Source organism: Lonchura striata, chromosome 2 (genome assembly GCF_046129695.1).
Source record: "Lonchura striata isolate bLonStr1 chromosome 2, bLonStr1.mat, whole genome shotgun sequence".
NCBI lineage: Eukaryota > Metazoa > Chordata > Aves > Passeriformes > Estrildidae > Lonchura > Lonchura striata.
In genome coordinates, this window is record NC_134604.1 from 110,939,528 (window position 1) to 110,958,356 (window position 18,829).

At 37.5% G+C, this 18,829-nt stretch overlaps 1 protein-coding gene across 8 annotated transcripts in view; it reads left to right on the forward strand.

Annotated features, from left to right (window-relative positions):
* Window positions 1-17,454, forward strand: part of KDM6A (lysine demethylase 6A) — a 150,668-nt gene extending 133,214 nt beyond the window's left edge. For 4 of the 8 annotated variants that reach the window (XM_077781680.1, XM_077781683.1, XM_077781682.1 and 1 more), the window contains 8 exons: window positions 229-293; window positions 394-468; window positions 1,782-1,930; window positions 2,909-3,023; window positions 4,603-4,790; window positions 5,952-6,093; window positions 11,370-11,496; window positions 12,411-14,784. In XM_077781680.1, the coding sequence (XP_077637806.1) occupies window positions 229-293; window positions 394-468; window positions 1,782-1,930; window positions 2,909-3,023; window positions 4,603-4,790; window positions 5,952-6,093; window positions 11,370-11,496; window positions 12,411-12,707 (1,158 nt within the window). In that variant the 3' untranslated portion in view covers window positions 12,708-14,784. Of the gene's footprint in view, window positions 1-228; window positions 294-393; window positions 469-1,781; window positions 1,931-2,908; window positions 3,024-4,602; window positions 4,791-5,951; window positions 6,094-11,369; window positions 11,497-12,410; window positions 14,785-14,813 lie in introns of those variants that run through there. The other 4 variants (XM_021538648.3, XM_021538650.3, XM_021538649.3 and 1 more) reach the window with 2 other exon arrangements.
* Window positions 17,455-18,829: the final 1,375 nt, after the last annotated feature.

Below are 18,829 nucleotides of genomic sequence, written 5' to 3' on the forward strand. Positions count from 1 at the left end.
CTGCAGCCATGAAGAAATTTATTTCAGTGCATTTGACTTACTTTTTTTATTTTCTTCACAATGAAGAAATGTTGACATAAAATCTTAGATATGGATATTTCAAAGTTTGCGTCAGTATCTTGAAATAAATATATCTATCTCTGTGTTATAACTTGATAGCTATATATTTAATATGTTCTTTTGTGTGTATGCATATATATGAAAACATTTCAAAATTACATTTTATAGGAGGAAAATGAGAAGAAGAGTCACCACAAGGACCACTCAGATAATGAATCCACATCTTCTGATAAGTAAGTGTGTTAAAACTCTCCTCATTCTGTAGTTGGTTATATGTGCTATTTTACATCATTCCCTTTTCACATTTGCCTGATACATTTCTTACATTTGCAGCTCTGGGAGGAGGAGAAGAGGACCTTTTAAAACAATCAAGTTTGGGACCAACATTGACCTGTCAGATGACAAGAAGTAAGTTGGTTGCAGTTTCTCCTGCTCACAGTGGGATTCTACATGATGATAATCCTTCTGGAAATACAGTGTAGTATTCTCAGACATCAGTCTGTTGATAAATTCCAGTTTCCACAATGAAATGGTTACCTTTGTCTTCAAACTGTTGTTACAAGTCCTCCTCACGCTAAAATATCTTTTCAAACTTCTCTTGCCAGGATTTTTGTTTTTCCAGAAATGAGTTGAAACACCCATCAGAAACCATTCTTTCTAGTCCTCCTTCTAATCCATTCCCTTTGTTTCATTATGAGGCTTTAAATTGTTTGCTTACTAATTCATTATCCTGACAACACCAAGTTTTTAATTTTTGCATAGAAATTGTAAGATTAAAGGGTTTTTTCTTTTTTGTCTGAATTTTTGTTATTTATTGGTTTTTTTTTCCTTTCATTCATCCTGTCATCAGTTCTCACCTTTACGTAACTCTTGTTTCTATATCAACTAACAGTGTTCAAAATATGTAGGAAAGACCAGATCAATGCTTACCTGTGGGTAAGCCATGATGCCTCTCAAGAGCCTCAAAACCAAAATTGAGTATTATTTAAACTATATATCCCTCAGTGGGTATATGAAGGTAGCTTAGAAAATATTAGAAATACTCTGAAAGCATGTTTTTATTGTCCAGTAATAATTATTCGGTTCAATCTCTGGTTAATACGTTCTTCTATCAGAGATCCAGCATGTCTAGGCTGTCAGTGCCACCAGCTGCAGTACAAAAAAATCTGTTTTTTTTCAGTCATAAGAAAAGACGAAAAGTTGATGGTGTTTTGGGAGTAAGCACCACTTAAGATGATGACATCTTTTGTGGCAGAGTCTCTGGAACATCAGCGTGTGCATCCGTGGATGTGATTTGAGGTTGCTACAAAATTTTAGATATTGATGCCATTTTTCTATAAAGGAAATTTCATCTGTAGAAGCAAACTAGTTGATAATAAACTATTTCTCTGAATAAGCCACTGGGAGAGAGACTTCAAATGAAGATAAGCAAAGCTAACCCGAGGGGGCTCACAGGGACTTGAATTTTGATACTTGAACTGGTTCTTGCGGGATCCTGGATAGATGCCAGATCTTCTGATCTGTAGTTTCAGCTTTGCCTACAAAATTATGTTTCCCCTCAACTAGCCTGTCAGATTTGTGATTGTATTTGGAATTATTTTAAAATTGAAAGAGTAACAAAGATACCTATGCTAACAAATTTTTTGGAAATGTTTATGCTTCCCAGACTCTTCTAAGAGTTCCAGGGATTCACAGTTTGTCAATTTGCTATTTTGCTGCAGGTGGAAGTTGCAACTCCATGAACTGACAAAACTTCCTGCTTTTGTACGTGTGGTATCAGCAGGAAATCTTCTAAGCCATGTTGGTCATACCATCCTGGGCATGAACACAGTGCAGCTCTACATGAAGGTTCCAGGAAGCAGGACACCAGGTGAGTATAATCATCATAATCACATTAAAAAAATCAGGTTCTGCTGTAGGGTGTTGGATTTAACTGCACTGCAGATTTCCTGTATCTTAGAGCATGTCTAAACGTGATAATATACATATCCAGTATTTTTATAGTTCTTATTTAACTCTGCATGTTCAAAGCACTTACAGTGGAAATTTCTGAATTTCTGAAGTGCTAGGGAATTGCCCTGTTGATTTCTTGCATGCAAGAGTGAATTCTTTAAGGAGAAAAAGAAATTTGGGTTTATATACATGGACAGTATTTTTATTTTATGTACCTTGGAAGTTTTTAGAGGCTTCCCAAGAGGGTCTGGTGCAATCCTAAAAATCAGAGACTTCCACTTTTTTATATTATTTACTGTCTGAAAATAGGACTCAGCCCTCCATGATGAGTTGTGCTGTGTTTGGGCCCTGGACTGGAGCTTGAGGAATCTGGACTAATTTTCAGGATCTGTTTTTGTCTGAATTAGATCTTCAGAAAATTCCATTAGGGATTATGGCTCAATTTTCCAGCTGTCTAAAGAAGAGAAAATACTGGATATTTCTACATGAATTTTGAAATCTTTTTCTGAAATATTTTTGTACTCCTTGCCTGTTCAATACCTGAAGTCACAAAGTTTTGCACCTGACCAGGACTGTCAGGAGATAACATGAACCACAAAATCTGAGCTTTTGAAGTTCTTGTTTCTACTGGAGGGAGGAACTGCTGAAATATTGGTCAGATCCCCAAGATTGGTAGTTCTAATTCTGTATTCCACAAACTAACAAAAGCAGAATTCTCAGGTCTCTGGTAACTTAACTGTGTGAAGCACCTAAATAGTGAATGTGTCATATAAAGTATATAAAAATACTTAAACTATACTCTTAAGTTGTTTTAGTAATTGTATCTGCATTTCCTGGCATTGTTTTGATAAAAAGGCCTTACATTAAGTGTGTTTACTTTTCTATTAAATTTCAGGTCATCAAGAAAATAACAACTTTTGCTCAGTAAATATAAATATTGGTCCAGGTGACTGTGAATGGTTTGTTGTCCCTGAAAGCTATTGGGGTGTCATGAATGACTTCTGTGAAAAGTAAGCTGGACATGTTTTTTTCTCTTACTTTTATCAAATTTTTTGTGCCTGTCTCAGACCTGAGGGGGGAAATTACTGAGGATGTTCTAAGGGGACATTATTTTATCTGTTTTCCATGTAGTCAGAAAAGCCTTTTAAAAGTAGGTCAAAATGCAAAATCTAGACTTCCTACAAAATACCACATTTGTACAATATACAGAAACTTTGGTTGCCTGTGACAAAAGCAAAAGCAGAAATCTCTTGTCAGAAGCAAATAGAGAGTCAGTGGTATTTTGGCATGTTTTCTTGTTGCATTTAGAGTGAAAGCTTAATTTGCTGAGATCCAGGAGGTGCCATGAAGACTTTGCTGAGACATATTTGTAACTCCCTGGAAAAGCTGAGGTACCCTGAGCACTGGGGAACTACTCAGCCAGCACTAAGATTAGGATTTCTCTGCTATGCCTTGTGTAGAGTGGTTTTAGAAACAAACAGAACAACACTTGTCTGTACATGTACACACAAAAAAAGAGGGAGCATCAGTTGTGTCCCCTAATCATGCCAGGACTCCAGCAGGAGCCTCTGAGGTTGATTGTATGGGAGAAGGTTTTTCTTACCCAGTTGAGACTAGATTAAGCTCTTGACTCCAGAACTTTTCCAGAGCTCTGCAAATTCATTTCAGTGTCTCTGTATTTTCTGCCTGTCTGCTGACAGCTGTACTTATTTCATCCACCCTTAAAAAGATAAGCCATCTCAAAAATGTAATTTTCACTCATGGAATAGTGATGTCTCTGGCACAACAGGCCTTGTTACTTGCATGTCACTGTCCTTCAGAGGCTGACAGAGAAACTGAGAGCTTGGTACCTCACAAAATGTCTACAGTGCCTCTACAAAGGCACTTGATTGTCTTTGAAAACTGCATGGCAAATAATCTCTCATGGTGCAGTGTAAAAGCAGTGTAATACTGAGACAAGGATGGGAGAGGAGTGTGGATTTTGCATAACCATAGGGGAAGACTTGATAGTTAGGAGATCCATATGGAGGTGTTTTTCCATGCTTCTCAGGAGGGTCAGCATTTCTTGGCTGGTAGCACAGACCCGTGGATCACAGTTAAAATGTTGCCAAGAGTTTACTTGTTGTGTGGGCAAGCTGCACATGCACACACAGACAGTGTGAGTCGTGTTCAGAACAAAAAACATCCTTGGGAGCGGCTGTGGTCTGTACAGGAGGTCAGGCAGTGATGGAATAACAGCACTGGCCACCAGTGCCACGCTGGATCTGACCAAGGGTTGGTCTGCTTCAGCATCAATAAAATACTGGGAAACTTAAAGGAAAATAGAACTCAACTGAAAGCTATAAACTGACTTCACATGGGCAGGTGGATGGGAAGATGTTCTAAGGTATTGCAGATGTGAAATGTGGAATTACAATCAGGAATTTTACAGATGACACTTTCCATTTGGCTGCTGTTTGTGAGTCACTGATTAGCTGCAGAAAACATTCATGGCGATGGTAATTTTTTACAGGTATCAGGCATTGAAGTATCTGTCCCTAACTTGTCCACTGGGAAATGCTGAAGTCTTTATCTTTCCTCTTGTTTCAGGAACAATATGAATTTCCTAATGGGATCTTGGTGGCCAAACTTGGAAGATTTGTATGAAGCCAATGTCCCAGTTTATAGATTTATTCAAAGACCAGGGGATTTGGTGTGGATAAATGCTGGCACTGTTCACTGGGTTCAGGCTATTGGCTGGTGCAACAACATTGCGTGGAACGTTGGCCCTCTCACAGGTATGTGTGAGCAGTGCCTGAGCTGAGCTCTGTCTAGGTGATATTATGCTGCACATGGCACAGAACCTGCCAGTTCTTCCTGATTTTCCATGCTTTACTAGATGAAAAAAATCCCATGTATCATATTTTTAAAATATGATGTGTTGAAGCTTTAAAGAAATCCATTGTTAGAGGAAGAGAAAGCAGCAAGAATGCAGTCTTGGCACTCATGCTTTGAATGGGCTTGTAGAAGTAAAATGTGTATGTTTACTTATGTACTGTCTTCTTAGGCCATTTCTTAACTTTTTCTCCCAAATTTATTCTACCCAGCAGACTGCACTGTGGATTTCATACAAATTTAAGGGCTAGTCCTCTAATATTGGTAGGACAGTGGGTACCTAATAGCTCTTTGGTAAAATATAATCAGCTGTAAAATTTAGTTCATAAAGGAACATTAGGTTTCTCAGACCTACTGCTTTAGAATTCTTCAGTTTTGAACCATGGTCTTGGAAGAATTTGTATATGTGAGTGTTAAGGAAAGGAAATTCTGCAGCTAGAGACAGAGTCTGTCAAGTGTTTGAAGAGAATGTACTTCCAAAAAACCTTCTGCTTTCTTAAGTAGTTTAAAATGTGTCTTTATATGCTGCAAAAAAGAGTTTATCTCTGGGGTTGTGTGATTGACTGAGAGACCTCTCATGTTCAGTCACAGTAAATTTTGTAAAATATTTTTAAAAGAAGGATGGAGTGAGTAGGCTGCTTAATGAAAAAGACTGACTCACTTCTCTCAAGAAGAGATTATATACCATAGCAGTGTAGAATCATGATAAATTGTGAATAGAGGGAGATGCAGACATTTCAAACCTGGATTTTTTTTAATTTGGAATATTTTAAAATTTACTAATTCACCATTTTTGAAATACTGCTCCATGCTCAGCAAAGAAATCAAACACTTGTCAGTAACTTGTCTGCACAGGTATTTGTTGCTGCTGTGGTATTGTGTGTTCTTTCAGCATCATAAATACACTCTTTAAGACATTTTAAAGAATGGAAATGCAGTTGCAATGAATGGCTCATTGTGAATGAAGTTTAGCTGTAAAAGACATAAATTATTATTATAAACAGAGTGATGTTGGCTGATAATTGTTCCTTCACCTGACTGATTGCTGCTGTGTGTTTGTGCAGCCTGTCAGTACAAGCTGGCAGTGGAACGGTACGAGTGGAATAAGCTGCAGAGCGTGAAGTCCATAGTGCCCATGGTTCACCTCTCATGGAATATGGCTCGGAATATCAAGGTCTCAGATCCAAAGCTTTTCGAAATGATAAAGTAAGTTTTTGTTTATTTGAAGATTTACTGTGCCCTTTTCCTCTTCACACATAAGTCAGTGGTTGATTTATAAATAGTTCTTTACAAGACTTTTCTCTTCCTGGGAACCAAACCAAAATTACTTTGGATTCTGTTTTTCAAACACAACACTTATAGGTATCCCTCATTTTTCTTATGTTTTATATGATGTTGTTGTGGCATAGTTTTAAATAATTTAAGTAACTTCTTTTAGTTAAATATGACATAGACTTAATTCAGCAGTTTACAGAAAGTTGGCTTTGATCACAGCAGCTGTTTGGAGTATGTATCATCAGAAATAGGAAAATCAGGTCATCAACCCAAATATTAGAATTGGAGTATATAGTCATTTTTACAGCAAAGTTAAATTTTACATTTCTAGAACCTGTACTTAGTGTTCTCATGTTGTCATTTGGAAGTCCAGTATAAATCTTTTAGATAAAGGCAAGCAGGAACTTGAGAGTCTCCTTCCCTTTGCTCTTCTGAACAATGAGTTGATTGATGTGTAAAATGATAACTGAGTTTAGTGACATTTCTCATATGCACATTCCAAAATGCAAGAATATTCTAGGCTTCAAGCATCTGTAGTGATTTTCTTCAAAGGGTGCAACTTCAAGAAATGTAAATCATATTGCAGCACCATACTGAGGCTGGGAAATGAATGAACATTTCAGCATATAACATAGGTTTGTCTTAAAGTGGGGGAATGAATTCCAGAGCATATTACTCATCATCTGGTAGCAGCACACTCTGCTTTGCCTGAGTCTCTACCAAAGCACTTCTGAGCCCTTCTTAGTCTTACCAGCATACTGGATCAACAAGCATTTAATCTTTTTATTATTTGCCTTGAAATGGGCTTTAAAAAATGAGTGAGTTAATTTGTGAAAAAAGGGGCAAAGAAGATGAGTGTCTTTTTTTCCTCCAGTGGGATTTTTTGGTGACATCCGAGTGTAACATCTTTTTACAGGAGAAATTTAATTTAGGCTTGAACATCTGTTGCAGAATGGTGGCATTGGGGAAATGTTAAATTTGGAAGAACTGAGAATGTTGGAAGTTGACAACAGGGAGGTTTACAGCTCTAAAGCTTTATTATAGGGTAGCATTGGTGTGTGAACACTTTCCTAAAATCTAGGAACTGATACTTAGGGTAAATAAAGTATTTGCTGAGGGTCTGGCAGTCCTGCCCCTTCAATTAAACAATTAGTGCTCATATTCCTAATGCCAGCTGTCATAAAAAGGAGAAGAGAAATTGAGTAGCTAGAAATGAGAAACTGGGGGAAATGCAGGAGAGTGTGGGAGGGAAAAAGCCAAAAAGTCCATTTAAAAATACCAAATCCACAAGCTTCACTTTTATCTTTATTTATATAAAATACATATAAAGCTCAGCAGACATCTATTGTAAAGCTCAAAGCAGTTCTGGAATGTTCTTGAAAAAATACGATTTTGGCAATTTAGCCACTTGTAATCTTGCATTTGCCATGGTTTTGGGTTTGAAAGGAGGAGAATGTGACTGAGCACAGCATCCTTCTCCAAGAGAATTACTTAAAACATCATGAAGAAACACAGAGGACAAAAGGGTAATTTGCTGTTGTCTTGCTGGCTGACAGCAGCCCAGCTTTTTCTAGCAAGAGACTCAAACTTTAGTGTACATTACAAATAAACAGAGATGCTGAGGAGCAGATAGAAGTTTTGGGTGTGCATGTGCATTTGCTTTTTCCACACTACTGAAACAATTTCCAGTTTACTTGGATTGAGCCTCCCCCATCCAGGTTAGTTGTCAGCCAAAATTCAAGTTCCTGCTGTGGCTACAGAGGAGAAAAAGAGGGGATGATTATCTCTGGTCCACAGTGTCCAGTAGCAGCAGCCTGAGATAACTTTTTGTTATGGTCACTCCTGTACTTATGGAATAGCAGTTCCTAGAAATCAGTATCAGCACAGCCTAGTGTCTGATCTTGGCTTTGTTAACACACTGGAAATGCAGAAACCTTCATTAATTTCCTTTAAAGGGGGAAGCAGTTGCATAATTTTCCTGTGGGCTCCATTACTGTAGGAAAAACCGTCTGGGATTGTGGCTGTTGTCCACAGCACCTGAATTTTCTATGTACAAAATAGAGACATTTGTAACTTATGTATATGGAGGTGTGTATATATGTATAAAAATGCTGGGGGAAATAGTCATTTTGGATAGAGCTGGTTGAATTTCATCTTGGATAGCTGGCTACATTGTCATCAGGAAATAAGTGACACAGCTGTCATCTTTTTCTGAGCACAAGTCTGTCAAAAACTGCATATCAAACATACATAAAGTGTTAAACGTAGTTTTGACTTCTGTCTCTGGGATTTCTCAAGTATCAGCATAGTACAAAAGATTAGCTCTTGGAAAATGATAAAAAGTAGCTTCTAATTCAGTTTGAAAGGTAAATACAAATATATCTTAGTAGGTTGTATGAAAGTAACCACTGCAGAGTCAATAAACTAAAATTTGAGCATAGATATAAATATTGGGAACTGGGCTAGTGATGAAAAGAAATGGAGTAGCAGAAGAGAAGAAGTAATAGAAAGAAACTTTGCTTTTGGAAGAAATCTGATGCCTCATTATATTTTTAGTTACTATGCAGTTCAGTGCTGTCTTGCAAGGTAAAAGGCAAAGAGCAAAACCTGAAACTGTCTCATGAGATGTTTTTTAAAGATTTGATTTTAACAGTAGAAGTGTGAGCAGGAACACAGCAGAAAAATTACTGAGAACTTGGCTGAGGGATGGCAGCCCTCACGAAAAGAAAAATTAACTGCTAACCTCTTAGATGGCAGCCAGAAGGACTTTACAAATGCATCTGAGGAAGAGAAGAATTTTAGAGGTAGAATGAACATAGTAATAAAAGCCTAAAAAATTAATTCCAACGTAACTGAAATACTAAGTTCTATTACAGAAATAATTTCAGAAATGTAAAAGAATATGACATGGGAGAAATTACTTTGCACAAAATCATGAAGTTAGGTAAAATACTTTTCAGCATCAGGGAAGATGTATTACTGGAAGGTACGAAGAGGTTGGTTCTGCATTGCCATTGGGCTGGTCTCTGCACTTTTGAGAAGTTTTACTGAATATTTGAGTATTCAAATGGGTTTATCACTGCCCTTCTAGTATAAATCAGGGTTATGTCCATTTTTAATTCTCCTCTGTTGAAGTTGAATTTGACTGGATGTGATTTACTTAGATCTTTATGCCATACCTGCAAAGACTTTGAGGGGGGTTGGTCTAGATTTTCTTCCAATTAAATTCTCACGATACCAGAATAAAAAGTGGTCTGCAATACTAAAAGCTGGCCGCATTGAACTTGCACGCTGTCACTTTGCTAGGAACCTTTTTGGCATTCTTCAGGCTTCCCAAACTTCAGGAAATTGTGCTGCATATTCACAGTGACAGTTTTATATCCTTTCTCTCTTATTTAATAAATGCATGAAATAGTTAAAATTCACATTTTCAAGTTCCATTACTAGGACCTGAATTTTATCCAAGGAGGGGGAGTTCACCTTCAAGCTATTGTTTTCTGATTTGTTTGTGAATTTGGCAAACATTGTAGCAGTGTTGTACGTGGGTTACATTCTGGGCAGGTTTTTTTTTCACAGCTGTAGCTTTGAAAATAACACTTTGAAAAGTCTTTGGAAGTCAGGAGTGGAGAACAATGGTGGCAGGTGTGTAGGTTTGCTTGCAGTTGCTCTCTGGGATGCCCAGAGACTTTTCCAGTTAATAGCAGAAGAGAAGAATGGTACCTTTTAAGTTTATTTAAAATAATCAGGCTGTATTGCATAAATGAATGCTTTTCCAAAATTACTGAGCTGGTCAGGAGCACAATAACCTAACACTCAAATGAATTAATACTTAATCTATCACCTGTGGTTGGCCCTAACATCATAACTCACATTCACATCAAACTTCAAAAGAGTTGAAGGAGTTACAGCTTAATGAACTGCATAATTTTCTTGAAATTTGGTACATTAAAATAAGATGTTTAACAGAGAAACACACTTTCAGTTCTGTGTTACCCTTACAGTGAGGGTGTTAGTGAAGCCACTTTTTTTAGTGAAGATGAACAGTATGAGTGTAAAACAAGAGGAGAGTATTTCAGAATCCTGAGATTCTACTAACTACTTGGAAACACATGAAAGAAATGTGCTAGGTTTTTTTTTTTAATAGAGAATGTATGTATTACATGTCTCAGGCTCTAATGGGAGAAGGTTCAAGTTGAAAACACTTGATAGAACTCTTGAGCACTTTGTTTTCTGTCCAGTGTTTGTTTTTACCCTTAATTTTTTTTCAATCTTCCTTCTGCTTCTAATGAGCATGTAACATAACCACCCTGTGGAGGAGAAAATTGAAGGCTGCAAAGGCTGCAGCTCAAATAAATAGGGTAGCTGAGAGCTACAATTATTGTAAATAACATTGTAATTTGGAAATTTGGCAACCTACTTTGCCAGCTTTTTTTGAAGAATATACATAGCTCATAAAATGCTGGAAAATAAGTTATATTTTCTTGTAAGGAAAAGAACTGTATAAAATTGTGACATAAAATTATTTAGGTATTTCTTGCCTTTACAGTGGGTATGACAGGGAATTGTGGGCTTTAATTTGACATTTGAACAGTTACTCTCTTAATTCATAAAATAAGTCCTAGAATTATTTTTTGTGGTTTTTTTTTTTTAATACCTCCCTGTCTGTTGTTTTTCCTTCTGCATGGAAGAAGATACATGTTCATAGATTCTATACCCACTGTGTATAAAATGATTCCTGGGGTTTGAGAAAATTTGGGATAATAAAGTTTAATACTGCCAAGAAAGTAACAGGAGTTTTAGGATATTAAAGGAGTCCTTTGGATCAGGCTATAGTCCCACAAAATGTCAACAGCTATGCAGAACTTTGCAGTTCAAGCTAACTTTTTGCTGACAGAGTTACGGTTCAAAATAAAATACATAGATTGCTTTTGAAAATTCATTGTTCTGTTGTGCTCAAAAGAGCATCCATGTGTTTCAAAAATGAAAAGTACAGCCTGGTTGCAGGGCAAGGGGCAGTCCTGAAAGAGGTCCATAAACCAAGGTCTGACTTCTCTCTAAGCCATGAGTCCTGTGATTCTTTCTAGGCAGCTGTTTCTGAAAACCCAGAGGAAGAGCAAACTCCAAGTACAGGGAGGAAACTGAAGCCTTTTTGAGTTTTGCTATCCAGCTAAATGTTGAACTGAACACACACCTGCTTTTGGTTACAGGTACTGCCTGTTAAGAACTCTCAAACAGTGTCAGACACTGAGGGAAGCTCTGATTGCTGCAGGAAAGGAGATTGTCTGGCATGGACGAGCAAAGGATGAGCCAGCTCATTACTGTAGCATTTGTGAGGTCAGTAAAAATGCGTTGGGTCATCTACTCTTGTAATATTTGTTTAAATTTTGCCCTGTCTTTTATTGTTGGTGATGTTTAAGTTTTGCTTCTAAGCTGCAGCATCTGCTCTGTGCTGGGAGCACATCTGTGTGATGCAGTACTGCCTTCCAGGAGCTCATCCAGATGTTTTTCTAGACAAGGGCTGTATTTTGCTGCAGGCTCTCCCACAGTACTACCACAACTTTGTTTTTCACTAGGTCGATTTTCAATTTTCAGTTATTATAAAATGTTGTTATCCCTTCCTGCATAAAATTTGATCTGCTGAACTTCATTTTAAAGGTATATTGGTCTTCATTTCAGAATTCACCCACACACCCACAAGAGAGAGAACTTTCTGCAGGATATACCTATTTTGCTGATTTTTTTTTTCATTCTATTTACTGCTAATAGTTGCTTTAAAGTATTGGATAATAGTTTTCATGAAGCTTAAATGAAAATAACATTTTCCTACCTCCTAAAAATGAGTTTCTAGTTATCCTCTGATGGAGCCTCTTGGGCAGGATAAGCATGTGGCTCAGTAGTAAGGAAATAAATAACAAACTTCTTTAGCAGACAGTAAAAAGAAAAAATAATATATTTTTTGAAATCCTCACCTTACTATTCAGCAAATGAATCCTGCTTTGTCAATATTGACCCAAAGCTTTCCCGTGGTGCTGTTCATGCAGACATCCTAAGTGTAATATTAGTGATTTTACACGGCTTCACTTCTCTGCCCAAGCCTTAGGAGAATAGATTTCCCCTGAACAAATCTAATTTTTCTCTTTGCATGCACAGGGTAAGCTTGTAAATCTTGAAGAAAACGCTGTTTTCATGGTTTTAACTTTTTAAAAAATGAAATTGTAACGCTTGGCTTTCTGTTTCCTGTCTAATAGGTGGAAGTCTTTGATCTGCTTTTTGTCACTAGTGAGAGCAATTCTCGAAAGACCTATGTTGTACATTGCCAAGACTGTGCACGAAAGATAAGCACGAACCTGGAAAACTTTGTGGTGCTAGAACAGTACAAAATGGAGGACTTGATGCAAGTCTATGATCAATTTACATTAGTAAGTCAAATTAATAAGTGGGTGCATAAATACATTATTTGTAAAGCAGTGGTAGACTGCCTTGGTGCTCCGTTGTATGAGTACCACGGACTTTCCGATTCAAATGGAGGTTTGGGTTGTGTGTGATGTTTGCAGAACAAAACCTGAAGAGTCAGAATTGTGTGAAATACTACAGTAACTTACTGCAGAACATAACCACTGAGTTTTCAGGAAAAGTATGATGTTACAATTCATAAAGTTGTGGCTTTAAAAATCCAATAGAGATCACCTGAAGACCATAACTGGATCAGATGGAGATGGGAAGAATCAGGACAGTGAAGCTTGGAGAAACTAGCACCAGGTTCAAGAGCATCTCTAATACATTGGTTGTGGTATGAAGTCAGTATAGCAGCAGAGCATCCTATGCACTCAGACCCTTCCTTCCCCTTCCCCACCCATCCCCTCCCAAATCAGCACTGTCCTTCTGCTTAGCAAGTGGATGCTCTCAAACAGTTCTGTCTCTTGGCTTGGGGCCTCCTTTGCATTTCAATTTAAAGCAAAAAGCCTCTTTGCCATTATAGCTCTGTGCTATATATGGCAGCCTCCTGCTTTGAACTGCATCAGCACAACTGTCCTAACATTTCACCCAGGTTTCATTGTTCCAGGCAAAGATGGCTTTTTTTTGTAACCACAATGAAAGCGATGCTGGATGTATTTATAAACCTTGGCTTTCTGTCGAAGGAGACAAACATTGGACTAAGTGTTATGGGAATTTCATGTTGGATTTAATATGACAGCCCAGAAAGGGCTGTGCCTTTTGATTCATTTCCAGGTGCTGCAGAAAATGTGTGTTTAGTTATTTCATGTATTGGTAGCATGCCAAGTTGTGACCTTCTGAGTTAAGGCCTCAAGGTTTGTCAGTAGAGGCTGGTGAGAGTGTTGGGACCATGTCCTCTGAAATTAATTCTCTTCATTAGTCCCACAGAGCCTGGGTTGGTTAAACTTCAGTTCATGCTTCTAGAAGGTCACTGTCATTATAGTCTGTGAAATGCTGCAATTTCAAAGTGATGATCTGTTATAGAGAAACATACAAATAAACATCTGTTCTCAGATACTTCATCCAGTTGAGTGGAAATGGGGAAGAATGTTTCTGTATGGAGATAAGAGGGAGGGAGGGGTATTTTGTTGTCTGTGTTTATACATTATACAGGTAACAGTGATGACACTGTCCCTAGAACAAGGGTTCTCAACCTGCGAGTAGCTCCTTCTCCCACCAAAACCTAAGGCTGGGGCCCTAAAGGACATTGATAATTGCTCTTCTAGGAAGTTGCTGTGCCATTCATTTCTTTCAAAGGGGATACACACTCAGTTGGGAAGAGTCACAGCCCAGAAGTGACATGTATCAGATGTAGGAGGATAGTTATGGTTTGTTGTGAATCACAGGATGAAGATTATCTCAACTGGAAAAGGTGAATTAGGCCAAAGAGAGACTGGGGTAAAGTACCAGGAGCAAACACAGGGATGAGCCAGCGTTAGAATTCCATAGCTGGGTACTCCAATATAATCTAAAGTGACTTTAACAACTGTAAGGAGTTTTTAAAATGGGTTCCACGGATAGCAGGAAAAGAAGAGGAAATGCCATCAGAGACTCAGTACTTTGATGGAATGCCACAAAATGCAATACTGGGAAGTAGTTAGGTCATTTGCTGGGTCTAGTCTCCTGGAAGGAACAATACACCTCACTTCATTCTTGAGGCACTTGGTCCTCATGTCAGAGAATCTGAGACCCTTTCCACAGATATCTTAACCTCAGGGTGGTGTGTTACTGCTCAGGCAGGGGGGAGGAGGGAAAATGAACCCCACAAAGACTTTGGAGAGCCACTAATGGGCAATCTCCCCATTGGTAAACAGGTTGAGAATCCCTGTTTTAGATTGTATAAAGATATAGCTATACTGAGGCCACATGGAGCTCTTTGCTGCCACAGTGGGACTTATGGCTGTTCACATCATCCTCACACAATACTCCAGTCTGCAGTACAGGCAAAATCCTAATGCAGAATGTTCATAAAATACATGTTGTCCTTGAGTAAGTTGGAAAAAAAAATGCCACTATTCTCTCAAAAGAGTCCTGAAGTGTAAAAAGAATAGCGTGTGTGACTTTTAAACTCTCATGGTTACAGTTTGTGCAGGTCTTAGTTAAACACAGAGTTTTGCATCCTTGTAGAAAAGGTAATTTAATGTTTTCTCTTTCAGGCTCCTCCATTGCCATCCTCCTCATCTTGACATTTTTTCATGGACATTAAATGAAAACTTTTCTGATATTCAGGAAGTGACCCAGTTCTGCACCACTGATTTTTGTAGCTATCCCGTAAGGCTGCTGGCTGAAAGCTGTGTCTATGCAACCTTTCAAGTGCGGAGTGTCAACCAACTGGACAGGAGAGAGCACTGCCTCCTACTCCAGAACTCAAAACAAATAAAGCTCATCCAGCTGTACTTCAAAAAAATAATTCCATGTTTTGTATATATCTGACAAAACTGGCAACATTATACAGACTACTGACTTGAAGACCACCTCTTTTGTATTTCTCTGTTTCTGGGCTGATGAGTTGGTTTCATCCATTTTTCCCCTTCAGAATTTCCCTTGGAAAAAGTACTAGCTTAGCTGGTCATTTCTTTGTAAGGTAGTTAGAAATTTTAAGTCTTTCTTTGGGCAACTTTTTTTTTCTTTTTTTTTTTTTTTTTTAATGTGAAGAGTTAGGTGATATAAATTTTTTACTGCTTTTATGTTTTTCTGTCTTGTTTTGAAACCATGACGGTTACACTTTTGGTTCCTAAATAAAATTTAAAACAATTAACAGCCAAGTCACAAAGATAAATGGGTTGCACATAGACTAAGGAATAAACTTCAGATTTGTGATTTTTGTTTCTAATCTTGATGTAAATTTACACTATTTATAAATACATATTTATTGCTTGAAAATATTTGTGAATGGAATGCTGTTATTTTTTCCAGATTACCTGCCATTGAAATTTTAAGGAGTTCTGTAATTTCAAACACTACTCCTATTACATTTTCTATATGTAAATAAAACTGCTTAGCATTGTACAGAAACTTTTATTAAAATTGTTTAATGTTTAAAGTTTTTCTATTGTTTGAGTTTTAAAAAGATTTTATGTACAGTGCCCAGTTTTTGTTCTTTTTTGAATCTGATTATATATATTTTATATATACTCTTGTGCTTGTGTATATATATAATATATATAGAAACTCAAATATAAATATGTGTATAAAGATTTAGAGACTAAATTTTTCTCGTTTTAAGTTTTACATCTATGGTAGATTTGAGGTGTCTACTGTAAAGTATTGCTTACAAAAGTATGATTATTTTTAAAGAAATATATGGTATGTATCCTCAAGACATAGAATGACCTTCAGACTGGTTTATTGTCAAATTGCACTTTTTGCAATAACAGACCAATAAATAGTTGCTGCCAAAATGTAGTAGTAGAAAATAAGTAACGGCTAAATTTTAAAGCTCTTGAAGAAAATACCAAGTTTGACAGGAAGTTTGGCACTAGTTTTAGAGGAGGAATGAAGAAAATTTGAGTTTTGGTGGGGATGTTCTCTAGATTTCAACCAAATTGCAACTTATATATTACAATATGTTCTATTAACAATTTTAAAAGTTAAGACTGAATCATCTTGGCGTCATTGTTGAGCCCAAAAAAGGACGTTGTTTTGTGGTATTCTATTGTATTTTCACATATTTTGTAATACGAATTCACTGGTAAATTTTTGAAGCACTAGGTTTATTTAGGACAAGTTTATAATATATCATTGTAACAGTTTGCAGTTTTAATGATGGTATTTATTTTAAGTTGCTCCTTTCTCATTAGCTTCTTGAAAATGCATTAAATCTAAATTTCAAAATTGATAGCTTTCTTATCGATCAGAGTTGACTGATGTGGAAGGTTCTGCATCGAACAGTTTCTCATAATTTCTCATTAGTGGGGTATGTTAGTGGTTGCATTGTTAAATTTTTTGTAATCAATGTGAAGTGTTACAGGCACAGAGCATGCAGATAGTTCCTTTTGAACAAAAAGAATCGCCTCTCATGTTGTAGCTTCAAACGAAGGGTGTTTCAATGAAGAATCAGCACAGTTTATCTAACGCTGTTACAACAGTTTTACCATAGGTAGAGCTGACTTTCTTGCTAGTTCTGACTAGTTGGACAAAAGGGTGTAGAGATTAAAGAAAAGCATAACGAAATGTTCTTGCCAGAAAAATTATCAACTAGCAGTTAGGAAGCCAGTGTTTGCAGTTCTGTAAAGGTGTAAGTCTCAGCTCTTGATAACAAACTCTACAAATCTTTTTTTTTTTTTTTTTTTTTTTTTTTTACTTATGTATTTTATGCAGTCATAAATATTGTAATCTTGACAAACCATGCTGCAACTGAAAAGCTACTCCTTTAAAGTAGTCTTAAACCCAAATAAAAGCAAGATACACTTACCTCAACTAATGGTAAACAAAAGGTCCTCATTTCTCAGTGCTGTAAAAGAACATTGCTAATTAGGGAAAGAGCTACTGTGCACTAACCAAAAGGGCTTTGCACCTTTCCTCCCCTTTGGAAAAGAGGATATGGCGTTACCAAGGAAGAATATTCATATTTTGCCGATGAGCAAGTAGACCAAATCAGTAGAGCATCAGGCAGCATTCCTTGTGCTGTGGGAAGGGTTGTCATGAATTGGAATTGCTGCAGGGCTTTAATATTTTGCAGTTTCCATACTTCTTAATCACACTCTGCTCCCAAGCGATGGACAGTTTGGATCTATAAGCTGCTATGATTTAGAATGCTTTTGTTTCACTTTATTAAAAAAGCACAAGTTAATATTTCGTCAGTTGTACTTCTTAAGAAGCACTTTCTGCTTCTTCAGTTACAAAGCCTGTGATGCCAAGTGAAGCATTTGTAATCTGGGTGTTTCCAAGCATTAGGAGTTGGGCAGGGTTGGGGGGAGGCTGGAATCTGGAGCTGAACCTTCCAAGCTGAATTTTTGGTATTGGGGCCCTTGAGCTCCACAGCTGAGCCCTACTGCAAGTGATTCTGATCTGCTGGTAGCTACTAATTGTAGTAGTAGGCAGATTTAAGATGAAAATGGCCAAAGGTGTGGCATTTGTTGCAAGAATTTTCATTAAGTTACAGGCTGAGAGAAAAATGATACTACTAGGAGATGGATAAAACCAGAGATAAAATTAGATGTTTAAAAAAAATAGTATAAAGTTGAATTACAGATAAGAAGGAATTAGAAAGTAAAAGCAACATTTGCTGCTGAGCTGTGGGTCTGAGAACTGAGCTTGACAAAAGGGGATCCTTAAATGAGGAATTAGTGGTGTGTTTCTGAGATTAATTAAGGCCTTCCATAAATATATTCAACAGCATTTGATTTGAAAGCTTTCTTCCAGATACATAACTTGGGAGCAGTTTATATTTGCTTTTTTGGAGAAGTCCTACCAGTGGTTACAGTTTAGAAGTAGTGATGTTGGTATCTGTATACTAAGTATTTAGATAAAAACCACTAGAAAGTGAGAAGTATCTACTGACAGGAAATCCCAAAGCTTCCTGAATTTGTGTGATAAAGAACTTGTTGATCCTAAAGACAAAGTACCCTGAATCTGTGCCTTGCTATGTGGAAGGACTTTCCAAGTAGCATTAGAGTGATGATGCATGCTTTGCTTAAATGAGCACAGCTTGGCTAAGTTGAGCTGATTCTTGGGTCAGAGGTGGGCAAGGCTCAGTGATTTCACAGCTGGTGATTTCCTGGCCACAAATACATTTATTAGTTAATAAAGAGAAGGAATATGCAGGGTTCAGCCAAGACCACAGGGAAGAGGATACTTGTCCTTGGTTGCTGCCCTGATCCTGGGAAGGGTTTCAAACGTGGTACTTAGTGCAGGGGTTAAGAGGGAGGAGGGTGTGTAAACCTGAGCTTACCTAGGTCAGAATAATTTTGTGTGGAGCCAGAGCAGAGCCGTGATGGGGTAGGAAAGTGTGGTAGGAAAGCTTCATGTAAGATGGAATTGTCCATAAGAAAGCCATGGAACTGTTGGAGCAGGTTCAGAGAAGGGCTGTGAAGTTGACAAGGAGGACTGGGCACACCTCCTGTGGAGACAGGAAAAGTTGGGGCTGTTCACCCTGGAGAAGAGAAGGTTGTATGAGGAGCTCAGAGCACTTTCCAGTGTCTGAAGAGGCTGCAGAGAAGCTGGAGAGGAA